At 37.8% G+C, this 14081-nt stretch overlaps 1 protein-coding gene across 2 annotated transcripts in view; it reads right to left on the bottom strand.

The window, feature by feature from the left end:
* LOC150076860 (serum response factor-like) overlaps positions 1 to 12623 on the bottom strand; it is an 82782-nt gene extending 70159 nt beyond the window's left edge. For both annotated transcript variants that reach the window (XM_090386995.1, XM_090386996.1), the window contains exon 1: positions 12126 to 12623. In XM_090386995.1, the coding sequence (XP_090243121.1) occupies positions 12126 to 12464 (339 nt within the window). In that variant the 5' untranslated portion in view covers positions 12465 to 12623. The remainder of the gene's footprint in view (positions 1 to 12125) is intronic.
* Positions 12624 to 14081: the final 1458 nt, after the last annotated feature.

The following is a 14081-nucleotide window of genomic DNA, read 5'->3' as shown; positions in this document are numbered from 1 at the left end:
GCTGTATAAGCTTACTTTCTTGCATCATATGCCTCTACTAAGGCTAATGCTAAATGCTTATTATGTTCATTGTCCATCTGCTCACATGCATGTAATAACTTGACTCTCAGTGGATAGATTTTCATGAAATTTTATATTTGGCTCTTTTAGAATAATTTGTTGAATCTTCTCAAATTTCATTAAAATCACACTAGTAAATCCAGCAGATATTATTTCATTTTTGTTCATACATAGGCTATCATACACCATATATTTTAGCTGAAGCAATGGATGATTATATTTACTGCTATGTAGTTTATGGGAGGAATGAATAGCAGATGTATAGAAATTAAATGTTTGTGCATAAAAGTTAATATTAGTATTAACAGTGGCATATAGTACAAGAAAACAAGCTTATAAAGCACAAGCAAAAAAAAAAAAAAAAAAAAACTTTCCACATTACCTCTACATCGCCTCCAATAACACTGAACAACAAATTTTTGGTCATATCTTGCTATGAGTATTAAAGTAAGTTTACTTTATAGTTTTTGGTGTGCTAAACACAGAAATAATGCTTAAAATGGCAGATTGGCTCTTGTTTTTGAAAAAAGTAGTTTTTTCTCTTTATACAAGGTATATTTTATTTATATTGCAATAAGATGTAGCTACGAACATACCTGTACCAAACACTGGACCTTTTTGCCTTTCGCTTGTATTTAGCCTCAGGAGCATCCCTTTTCATCATCCAACAATAATCAGCTAACACGACAGCACTCCATTTGCTTTTGTATCTTTGTTCTATCACTGATGTCTTGATGGAAGCACTCACCATGTTCATCGCTGACGGCACCCACAGTTTGGCAAGAAGAAATCCAGGTGTGAGTGCAAGAAATGCATATTCAATTAACATGTTGCACCCCAGTTTTTTGTAAGTAAAGTGTAAAGTGTTTTTGTGTCTAACAGCACCAGGGATTTCCCCCGTTTCTGCATTTTGTACATTGTTGTGTATCACAGTTCACTGTTAAGGTATGGGCTACGTATACATGTAGTGTTGTGTACCACTGTCCTTCTGGCCATTTAGCCCATGGGACCCACCGTTTCTGCACTTTGTCCAAGAGAGACAGGCCAGGTACCCACTAGCTTTATATTTACCCTGGCAGGCCCTGCCACCTATTTTCCTGAGATTTCAGTGGCTAGGGCCTCTCTCTCTCTCTTTCTCTCGGAGAGGTGATCGCTAAGAATGAAAGGTCAAAAGGGTTTGTATGAATGCATTTCATTTAGACATTATTAAAATTTTTACTTTGTGGGGTGTACACTAGCCTGTTAGGTAGAGTGGAGGGTGGGAGGTTAGGGTAAGATAGAAGTATGGAGATAATAGAGAAGGCAACCCCAGATGATCAGTGAAGCAGGCCTAGCCTCACCAGGTGAAAAGAGGGGATGGTGGGGAGGGGAGGAGACGGGGGCTGTCTCCCTCCCCCACCACCAAGGGAAAAGAGAAGATAGGACCATACAAGAGAGAGTGGTGTTCAGAGCTAAAATGGCCAACGGCAAAGCCCTGCTAAGAAATAATGAGATGATCTACAAGCTGCCTGTAATTGCTGGCTTTAATATTTCATAGAAAACCAATCGAAACATTTCGAAAGACTTTCCTCGTCGATTTCTCACTATCACTAAGAGCACATTCGAACTTGTCTTTTAAAAGTTGCCTTATTTGTGGACCAATGAAAACACTTCCTTAATCTTCTCTGCACTAAGTCTTGGGATTTTCCATAGCAAGTATGTGAATGCAGGACTGTTCACTTCCAAATCCTTCACGAAATTTTTCATGAGTCCCAGTCTGATGTGGAGTGGTGGAAGCAAAACTTTATTTGGAATTACCACAGGTTCAAATACTATTCTTCAATCCAGGTATTAATGATTTTCATTGAGGCCAACTCCTCTTCTAGTGCATATCCTTGGCACGACTATCCCACTCACAGAGAAAGCAACAATACTTAGTGTAACCCTTTTGTAGTCCTAATAAAATGGCAAATACCTTTAAATCACCATTTTAACTTTCCAGATATTAACTGGAACTTGTGGATTGGTCATTCGCACACTAGCAATACTTTTTTCAATTTATTGGATGACTGTTTTCTAAAGGCAGCATGTTCAAGAGGCAACCAGAGGGAGTAATACTTTTGATCTGATTATCAGTAGTGATTATTCATGCATTAAGAATTTGCAGATAGGTGCCTCCGTAGCCAGGTGGGAAGGAGCAGCAGTGCGTAGCACACGCTTCTTGATTAGACTGGGGTTCGAGCCTGTCACCACCAAATACGGAGGATGCAGAAAGGTCAGGGAATGACCACTGCATTTCCCAGAGCAATATGGCCTTAGTTGCTAATGATCCTAAAAACCAAATAACAACCAATTTGCAGATAAAGGAACCGCTGAGTGACAGTGATCACAATGTACTGATATGGAAATTACTTAAAGATGTAACTACCATCAAGGCTAAAGGGAAGAGCTTTTGCTTTCATAAAGGTGACCAACTGATGATGTTACCAACGTTGAATTCTAAATGGGAAGCCTTCAGAGACTTAATCTTGGAGGCTACTAGGCTTTTCATTCCAACTAAGAAATACTGTTCAAGGGTCAGGCCTAAATAGATGTCAGATGAATTAATGAGGCTCGTGGCAGAGAAGAAAAATGTATGGTATGCATAAATATCAGGTGACACAGAAGCCTATGGCAGATATAATCAAGTCCGTAATCAAGTCACAAAGGAGGTTAGGCAGGTGAAGGCAGATTACGAGAAATCTTTGGCAAAGGATGCAAAGAGTTCTTTACTTATGTAAACTCTAGAAGGAAAGGGATAAATCAGATTGGACCACTTAACATAGATGGGTTGACTATTGAAGATCATGCTCAGGTAGCTGATAAACTGAATGAGTATTTTGCATCTACATTCACACACAAGGAGTTATTCAATGAGGGGAATGCCAGAAGTTTATCAAACTCTAACAGGGAGCTAAATGAATTTGTAATAACTGTGAGCAAAGTGGAGCAGAAATTGTTGAAGTTAAACATAAGGAAGGCACCTGGGGGTGGATGGGATCTATCCAGTTAAATTAAAGGAGGCAGCAAAATAAGTAAGCAAATGCTTAGCCATAATTATAATTATAAGAGCTTCCTTGGACTCAGGGAAGGTCCCCATGAACTGAAGGTGTGCAAATGTATCACCAATTCACAAAGGGGGTTCAAGAAAAGGCCCTCTGGTTGCGGAAGAGAACAGTCAGTGGATTTTTGGCTGCTTTAAAGGGATAAATATTTTTAATTTTTCCATATTCTTCATTAATTAACATAGTACATTGTGTTTTACAGAGATATTAAATAGGTTTAGTAGCATTTGTTAGCTTATTTTGAATTTAACCAGCGATGTTTGGAAGTTACGACTCCCAGTGTTAGTGACAATATTGTTGAACTAGCTGCCATATTGTAGTTGATAAGAAATGTCATAACGTATATATATCTCGAACTGATTGCATAAGGTATAAAGTAAAACTAGATGATGTAATACGAAGCACTGTATTAGGAATCTGTTAGCTTATTATAATATTATCAATTAATCAAAAATATTATTAATCTTATTAAATTTCATTGTTAATTAAATTGTATTTAAACGGAAATCATGACCCAGGCTAGAGCTGCGAAGCAAAGATCACAGTCTAGCGAGAGTGTTGACTCAGGGGAGAAATGAAGGGGGTTATTCTCCAATGCATCACAATCTCAAAAGATTTGCTGAATGTGAAATGTTTACAGACATTTCTAAAACAGGACATGATCTAGCCAAGGAGGATACCTTTGTGTGTGCTAGGTGTCTAGAGTGTGAATAAATTAGGTGCCAACTCAGCATTCTGATGAGCATCTATGAGAGCTTGTGGTGTAGGGTAAATGCCTCGAAGAAATTAATATGAGGGGCTCATCAAGCTCTAAGCTGCCAGCTCAACAGCAGAGCTCATTCCTGTGCATCAGGCAACACAGAGGCAGATGTGCAAATGTAAAAAAGTGTGGACTGGAGGTGTGCAAATGTATCACCAATTCACAAAGGGGATTCAAAAGGTGACACAAGTAACTATAGACCTGTTAGTTTAACTTGTGTTCCGGGGAAAATAATAGAGTCACTAGTTAAAGAAGCATTACGGGGATCATCTAGCCAAGGCTGCAGTAATAGTTAAGACACAGCAAGGGTTTGTTAAAAGGAGGTCTTGTCTGACCAATTTTATTGGATACTATGATGTGGACACAAAGGAACTGAATGTCAAAAATAATTTTGATTTCATATACTTGGATTTCAAGAAAACTTTTGATACTGTTGCACATGGAAGACTGCTATACAAATTGAAGAAGCATGGCATTAACGGTAAGTTGCTACAAAATAATAAAGGGATGGTTGAGTGGGAAACAACAGAGAGTGGTAATCAATGGACACTGCTCTTCGTGGACAAATTTTATTACTGGAGTTCCCCAGGGTTCAGTGTTGGGCCCATTGCTGTTTTGTAAATTTATCAATGACATTGATGAAGGTATATCAGGTTTAATGTCCAAGTTTGCAGATGATACAAAGGTTGGCAGGGTTAGTAAAGACAGTATAATATTCCAACTGGATCTAGATAAGTTGCGCAAATGGGCTGAGAAGTGGCAACTGAAGTTTAACATTGACAAATGCAAAGTACTAGGTAGCAATAACCGAAGAGAAATGTACCAACTATGTGGTATTACACTCAGGGAAGTGGAAAGTGAAAAAGACCTGGGAGTAATTGTGCAGTCAAATATGAAGTTCGCTGAGCAGTGCAGATGTGCTGCCAAGGCAGGTCATGGAGTCTTGTCAATGATATACAGGAATTTTACTAGCAGGGACAGGGAGGTGATTATCCCGTTATATAAGGCAATGGTCAGGCCACATATAGAGTACTGTGTACAGGTCTGGAGGCCTCATTTTAGGAAGGATGTAGAGTTGCTAGAACGAGTACAAAGAAGGGCAAGATTGGTGAGGGAAACAAAGGAGTGCTCTTACCAAGAACGGCTTAAGATCTGCAAATTGAAGCGCCTGGAGAGTAGGCACCTGCGAGGTGATCTGACTGATCAGGCCTTGAATGCGTTGAGCAAGCTGAATGCTTATGAGATCCTTCCTCTTTCTCAGATTAAGAACCTCAGGGGGCTCAGTTTGAAATTTGGGAAAGACAGTTGTAGAACAGATGTGCAGAAGTTTGCCTTTAGCCAGTGGGTGGTTGATTGGTGGAACAGATTTCCATCTTTTGTTGTAGAAGTCAATAACCTAAATAAATTTAAGGCTGAGCTGGACAGGTATTTGGAACAAATGGAGGGGTGAAATGGGTGGGGGTTTTTTTGGCTGATGCTGCATAAGCTTGCTTTCTTGCATCGTATGCCTCTACTAATGCAATGCTAAATCAGGGCAATGGGTCCCTTCATCAGCTGACATTAATATACAAAAAAATGTTACAATGGAACAGCAAATGATGCCAATTGTATTAGACAGTGATGCACATGCACGAGGTTGGTGAATTAAATGGAAGAAACACAAATGGGTTACTGGGCAGAATCAGACACTTGCTATTAACAGTGTAGAGTGTATAGGTGGGACTCATGCCAATGTTTGCGCATTGCAAGCAAACTGCTTACATAAGGTTCACCAACCTCGTGCACATGCTTCACTGTCTAATACATGATCACGCCTGGCATCATTTGATGTTCCATTGTAACGTTTTTTGTATATTAATGTCAGCTGATGAAGGGACCCATCATCCCCATATAGTTTGTATACTTGTAAATTTTAAAAAGTTTAGTATTTTGTAAATATTTTAAATATTTGTATAGTTTGTAAATATTTTAGTCCTGCTCTTTCAGATGCAAGAATATTCCTCATGCACTATTTTTTTTTTTTTTTTTTGTTAGTTGTTGATGCATCGGCTTCTGTGGCCATATTGCACCTCCCAAGGTTTTTGCATTTTCTACTCTGATCCAAGTCCGAGGCAGGCTTCGAACCCATGACCTTTGGGTTGCCAGTGATATTTATTTGACCTTGAACATGCCACATGGTGGGGTAGCCAATGGGAGAAGGGGGATGTGGGTCACATGGTACAAATTGGCGGGGCAATTACGTAACTACAAATGCACAGGTAAAGTATATAGGTCATTTATAGTTATATTAAAGGAGGCAGCAAAGGAGGTAAGCAAACCCTTAGCCATAATTATGAGAGCTTCCTTGGACTCAGGGGAGGTACCCATTGACTGGAGATGTGCAAATGTGACCCCAATTCACAAAGGGGGATCAAAGGCTGACACAAGTAATTATAGACCTGTGAGTTTAACTTCTGTTCCCGGAAAATTAATGGAGGCACTGGTGAAAGAAGCACTGCAGGATCATCTAGACAAGACTTCAGTTATAGCTAGGACACAGCATGGTTTTGTTAAAGGGAAGTCTTGCCTGACCAATTTGATTGGATACTATGATGCAGTCACAAAAGAACTGGATGCAGGGAATAACTTTGATATTATATACTTGGATCTTAGAAAGGCTTTTGATACTGTTGCACATGGAAGACTGCTGCACAAATTGGAGCAGTGTGGCATTGGAGGCAAGTTGCTGCTATGGATAAAGGGGTGGTTGAGGGGGAGAAGACAGAGAGTGGTAATCAATGGACACTGCTCATCGTGGACTAATGTTATTAGTGGAGTCCCTCAGGGTTCAGTATTGGGGCCTTTATTGTTTTCTGTATTTATAAATGATATTGATGATGGTATATCAGGCATAATGTCCAAGTTTGCAGACGATACAAAGGTTGGCAGGGTTGTCAAGGACACTACTGACACTATGCTGCTGCAACAGGATTTGGAAAGGTTGAGCAGATGGGCTTCGAGGTGGCAAATGAAGTTTAACATTGACAAATGTAAAGTACTACATATGGGAAACAGCAACCCCAGAGCAACGTATCAACTCTGTGGTACTACACTGACAGTGGTAGAGAATGAAAGGGACCTGGGGGTGGTGGTGCAGGCAGATATGAAGTTCTCTGAGCAGTGCAGACGAGCTGCAAGAGTAGCTCATGGTGTATTGTCAATGATATATAGAAATTTTTCTAGCAGGGATAAGGAGGTGATTATTCCCTTGTATAAGGCAATGGTCAGGCCACACCTAGAGTACTGTATACAGGCCTGGAGGCCTCATTTCAGGAAGGATGTAGAGCTGCTGGAACGAGTACAGAGAAGGGCAACTAGATTGGTGAATGGGACAAAGGGGTTCTCTTACGAAGAAAGGCTTAAGTTTTGCAAATTACAGTGTCTGGAAACTAGGCACCAGCGGGGTGATCTGATAGAGGTGTACAAAGCCTTGAATGGTTTGAGCATGCTCAATGCTGATGGGATTCTTCCTCTAGCTCAGAAAAATCACCTGAGAGGGCATGAATTCAAATTGAGGAAAGACAGATGTAGGATAGATGTGCGGAAATTTGCCTTTAGCCAGCGGGTGGTTGGTGGGTGGAACAGACTTCCATCCCTTGTCGTGGAAGTTGATAGCCTAAATAAGTTTAAGGCTCAGCTGGACAGGTATTTCGAACGAACAGAGGGGTGAAGTGGAAGTGGTTATTTTTATTTATTTATGTTACTTTTTTTTTTTTTTTTTTTTTTTTCTTTTTTTTTTTGGCTGATGCTGCATAAGCTTGCTTTCTTGCATCAAATGCCTCTACTAATGCTAATGCTAATGCTAATTTCCTGATTAGACATCGATCAGTGCGCTTCAACAGGTCTTTTATGTAGAAAAGATTTGGCTTACTCCATCATACCTCTACATTTTATGTAGAAAAGGGTGCATGGGGGTTGGCGAGCAATGCCCCCTAGTATATATTATTAAAAAATCATTATGTATATTCAATACTGTTAGTCACTTCCCTTTTCAAGCAAATTTCAAAATTTATTTCAAATTCAAAACTAATTAATTGCTACCTGCAGAATAGTGACCATTTTGAGGGAATACTGCATTTTGTGTTACCGTCCTTATGCTGTTAAAACAGTAATATGTCTTTCAAAGGTAACTACGGTAAGATGAAACCACTTACCCTAGTGGGAAAAGAAATTGACCTACTGACCACCACTGACTTAGTGGAAGAAAAAAATAAATAACCTGAAATGTTAAACAAACACAGCATTAGCATTTGTCTGGCACTATGCCATTCCTCAAGCAAAATCTAAATAGTTGCAAAAACAGTGGCAGGGAACCTAAGTTCTCGTCCAATTTCTATAGAAGGTTCTTAAGACAAATCATTTCAGAAACTCTGCAGTAAAAGTCTGACTATATTTAAGAAGTAGAAAAAAACTTCAGGATTTTAATCATTGAGTTAATGCAGGAATGTTATTTTGGGAGGCACCCGGTGTGTGGTGCTACTCCACTACTGCTGGGTTAAGGAAAGCTCGTGTTAAACTAACCTCATTAGCTATTTTAACTGAATCACTCACAAGCTGAATACAGGAAATAATTTTGACATTATTTGGACTTTAGCAAAACATTTGATTCAGTCCCTCATAAGGGGTTACTTTATAAGATGGAACATGTTGAAATCATGAATAAAATTCGTAGATGGGTCACAGAGTTGTTGTAGGGCAGGGGGCAGAGGGCTATGAACCAGAAAAAACCAGAAAGAGTAGTTCTGGAACAACTGCTCTTTCTGGTTTTTGTAAATTGACATTAATGAAAGTATAGGAAGCATGATGCCAAAATTTGCAAATGATGTAAATGTTGGAAAACTGTGTAATAATTAACACCAAGAAATATCCTTCAGCATGACTTGGATAAGCTTCAAGGATGGTGAGAAAAGTGACAGCTATGTTTTAAAGCAGCAAAATGACTCTTGTACCTGGGGAATAACAACCACAAAATAAGGGTTGAATTAAAAAAGCAGTGGAAGAATGGCATTCGGGTATTACAATAAGGGTAGATGTGAAGTTTTCCAAACAAGGTACACAGGCAGCAAGGAAGGCCAATAGTGTCTCATCAATGAATTGTAAAATGCTTGTAGATAGAAAATTCATAATCCCACTATATAAGACAATTGTAAGACTGCATTTCACACTGTGTCCAAGTATGGACCACACCTAAAAATGGCATTGAGCTTCTTGAAAGGGTTCAAGGATAGGCAAAACACAGTGAGATTTGCAAAAAGGGCCCCATATGAGGAAAGACTTCAAATATGTTGGCTACAAAGGTTGGCAACCTGGCAACTTAGATGGAACCTGACTGAGGTCATAAGGCTCTGAGAGAAGGTAGAAAATGAATGAAGGAAAAATTTCATTGTTCCAATTCCGGAACTAGGAGGCCATAAGTTTAAATTATATAGCCATCCCATTGCTTGTTGACAGTTAATTGTACTACTGATCAAATATAGGATGCTTCTAGAGCAATTTAATATAATTATATAATATGTGTTTTGATGCTTGATAGCCATCCTTAATAGGGTGGCTATTAAGCCCCAAGCATCAAAACACAGTTCACGTGACAGTTAATTGTACTACACAATTAACTGTCACGTGAACTGTGTTTTCGTTCTGTGCAAGAGATATGCCTCTTTACATATTATATCATGTCTGCACTTTTTCTAAGGTGACGTAAGTAGTTTTCTTTGTAATTTTTCTCATCCGTGAAGTATAACTTTGTATACAGTAATAAGCATACAAAACTGCATGTTATTATTAATAGTAGCAAATTATGCAAGAAAACAAGCTTATAGAGCATCAGCAAATTAATCTGCTGATACTCTATAAGGAATTGATACCTAATCATTTTAACGAAAATATAATCATTAACTGTATTCAACAGTCACGTGAGCTGAATACAGTTAATGATTAAAATATAATCATTAACTGTATTCAACAGTCAACTCAAATGCATATATAACTGTCCTTCCGTGTTTGATTACACAGCTATATTTCAGGGATGAGCTGGATAGGGGTCCACAAACCACATGTTAAATTTTTTTTTGGGTATTAACTAAGTCCCTTGTTTAAAAAAAAGTTTGATAAAATTTAACATACTAATTTAATTGGGGATGACCCTTATCTGAAGCAAACCCTTGTTAAACTGATAGCCAATCCTTGGCTACATCAGGCCAATAAAGTTAAATGCTTGATTTAACATTGTATTATGCTAATTGCTTTGCTTTCACTTCACTTTATCTTCTTTGTCAGAATCCACAAGGTGTCAGTATGTTATTACTTCTTTAAACAACGAACCCCCCCAAGCAATTAAGAGTATGAGATTTTGTAAGTTTAAAATTGCTGATATATACCAGGTAAAGACTGATAAATAATAACTGAATACTGTGTGAATAATTAATTCAGCCTATACTCCAGGTTATGGTGCCCCTTGTGTTTCGCCAGGTGACAAACAAAGTCACGTGAAGGACGTGAACTAAGAAAAATAGTTGTAATTAGAAGGGGGAAAAAATTATAACAGGGGTCCTGTTTTTAATCGACTTTCATTTGTGTTTAGTGAAAAAAGGTTATGTTTTTACGCGACTTTGGGAGGGATTCAAGCAAAAACTGGTCGTTGGCCAAGGCCAGAGGGGTACTGTAAACTGGAGTTTTACCTTAGTTCAATATAGACTCCCCAAAAATTAGTAAACAAGATTTTGTCAATTAGCATTACCTTTTACTTTCCTTTGTGAGGTGATACATGTAAGTTTGCATAACTATGTTTGGAAATGAATGAGGTATATTATCTATAAAGCTATAGGAAAAAAGTATAAAAACCAAGTTAACAAATAACAATTGGCACTTTATTAACAGTAATTGGACTACTCCTTAAAGAAAAGGTTTAATATTATGTTAATGAATTTATAGACACTATACTATTATATCATTAAGTAATTTATTATCGAAATGATACAATTTAAATGTATTTAGGTCTGGAAATGAACCACCACCATCTCAATGCTAAACATTTAATTTATCACATGTTAACCCCAGGGGCTCAACATCTGGTGAGTATGGGCTTGGCACACCTGGATATCATCATTCTACTTCTGACTCTCTCTCTCTCTCTCTCTCTCAGGGTAATTCTGAAATTTTTTTGGGGCTGGTGCAGCATAAGCGTCAGGCTTCCTTGCACCATATGGCAAATAATATAATTGTGTATGTCTACCAATTCAGTAACATAATAATGAACAATCACATAGCCCCTTATTCCAAGTAAAAGGGTTTAAATTTATGTAAAATTTTATAAAAAAATTATGACAATAAATAAAATTGCATAAAGACAGGCATTCAAAAACAGGATTTTCATATTTATTTTGCATTTCTTTAATTAATGCATGGGACCAGTAACCGAAACCCAATAGAAAAAAATTGTTATACTGAAAACATACATTTCCGTCTAATTTTTGTATGTAAATCAGTACACGTATCTTATAAAAACTGTGAAAACTTTAGCAGAGAATACATAGCTTGAAAATTTATTCAAGTCAGTGAACAAAGATTGAACTCAATATTTAGAAACACTTCAGTTCAGCCACGTGTCAGAAACGTCAACTAATACAAGTATTCAGGCTACGCACGTCTTTCAGGGTGAACTTGTATTAGCTAAGTCATCCTAGCAAATTTCAATGCAGATCTCAAAAGGCTGATTTCAGGAATGATAAGCGATTCGGTTTCAGAAACCTTCTGGAAAGAAGACAGAATCATATTCAATTTTTTTCACTAATGTGACGAAACAAAATTCATACCAGAATTTAGGAAATAACGTGGGGAAGGGGATGCATACCCAGATTGAACACCAAATGGAAATAATTACATACTGTCGTACAATTTTCAGTAAAAACTACTAGCTTCTGTTATTCATTACCTGTGACATAGTGAAAAATAAAAAAAAAATTCAAGAACACGCCGACTAAATTTTTCGGCTAAGTTCACGCGTATGTACAAATAACATAAATAATTTGGGAACACCACGATATGTGGGCGCGCATGCACACGCATTTCTCACAGTACGTAATCACTCCTCTCGCAAGTAGCACGAGGTGTGTGTAAGCGTTCTTATTCAGAAGTAGTCTTATCAACATAAATGTATAAATAAAGCACAATATATATGAACGAACCTTCTTCATGATTCCAGTTTTTCTCTTGCTGAAAGTCGTATATCTCCTAAGTTTATTATCTATAAATTCCATCTTTATCTTTACCCGCCCTTTTGTTTTTTTCCCATTCGGAGGAGTTGTTTTTTTAGGGGGTTCTAAGGAATCTTCACTGTCGGAACAATCTCTCATTAGATCTATATCACTAATTGTTCTTTTCTGACCTCCAGTGACATGATCTCCGGAGAAAGTTGTTCTCATTTCACCATTAATTCTTTCTGATAGCCCTGTTTCTGTTGCCTGCATGGAAGCTCTAAATCCCAAGAGCGTTGCGTCCCGTCCTATTGAATTCGAACCTTGCATGGCAGCAGATTAGTAAAAATTAAGAACAAGTTCCATATTTCATTTAGTGCACAGCGGTTACCTAACAACCATTCCACATGGACATATAAACATTGTGGTAATACCAAATACTATCCGTGAAGGAAACGCCTTAGTGCCGAAGCGTATGCTTCCTCTGAGCTTATCAGAGGCAGTCTTAGTACAATCCTTCTTCCATATATTTAGATACATAACAAAATAGTGCATAACTTCATTTTTATTTTCTTCAACATATTTTATACAGTTCGATATAACGATAAATTAATACAAAAAATGTTCTCATAAAATTTGAGATGCACATTTAATACGGATTATATTTGTTACATATTTTATTTGTAAAAGTAACCGAGAACTGTTACACTGGAGGAGGAGGGTGATGAGTCACTTGACGCCATCTTTAGTAACTATTGATATCCCGTTTTGGAGAAGAGCACCAAATTAGGAAATGGGAAGTCGTGTACTGCGAGAGGCGTACACGCCCCTTCTAGGATTCTCCTGCTCACCACGAACTGATACTGGCCACATGTAATATTCTACAACTTAACAGCTGATTTTATTTCCATATACGCATGGAGGGTGGAGTTCGAACTTCTAAAGCAGATTAAGTTTATTACCAATACCGGTAACATTATTTTTACATTTTTTTAAAACAACTAATTCGAGGATAATAACAGGCAAAAAAATATATATATATTCAAAGAAACAGTCATACATTTTTTTTTTTTTTTTAAGTTGAGGATCAGTATTTTATAGTATAATTTTATAATATAAACTACTGTTACATACATACACAATCTGGGATTCATCCACACTTACCGGGAATGGATAAAGAGGCGAAATTAATTTATTCGGATATATAATTACCACGTAAACTTTATTGCACAGATTAATACTTACTGTACTTAGTAATCTGTGACTTTATTGAGCCATCAAACAAATCTTGTGTTTTTTCTACTCTTATAAGAATTACCCGCTTTTTTTAAAATTCAGTCTGTTAACTCTACATCGGTGAGCACAAGATCTTAACATAGTGAAAAACTTAATGTATATTATGTTGCGCAACGCCAAAATATAATTTCACTATTAATATTCCCACCCCTAGTAAATCTATGGACATTAAAATGCTTCTGAAAATGTTCGCAACGTCTGCAATAGTAATGAAAATATTAGAACCTTTAACTCTATTTCAAACCTTCAACTTGTTAGTTCTAACTGAAACATGGACCTTTAAAGATCAAAATGAATTTATTGTTCCAAACTTAGCTAACTACAATTCTCTACAATGTGCTGAAGAACCAGAAGAAAAGGCAGCAGAACTGTACAGGGACGGACTGACAATAATTTGCCAACCGGCTCTCAACAATTTTTGCGCAAACTCTCTCACACACTCTCTCTCTCTGTTGTATTGACAACACGCTACAAACTCTACTGACCGCGGCGGTGATTACCGCCTCGCTTCCTGGGGCAGTCTAACCGTCTCTGCGGATAGCATAGTGGTATCCTCACCGTGCTCCCCACACCGGGTGGAAAAGGCTCGGGTTCGAATCCCGTCGAAGACGCGAGGAACTTTAATTGGCTTTTTTCACTCCGTGGCTGAGT

This window comes from Mastigoproctus giganteus, chromosome 12 (genome assembly GCF_048544385.1).
Source record: "Mastigoproctus giganteus isolate SK-2022 chromosome 12, ASM4854438v1, whole genome shotgun sequence".
NCBI classification, from domain to species: Eukaryota; Metazoa; Arthropoda; class Arachnida; order Uropygi; family Thelyphonidae; genus Mastigoproctus; species Mastigoproctus giganteus.
The sequence above is the reverse complement of the archived record's forward strand: the minus strand, read 5'-3'. Positions and strand labels throughout refer to the sequence as shown.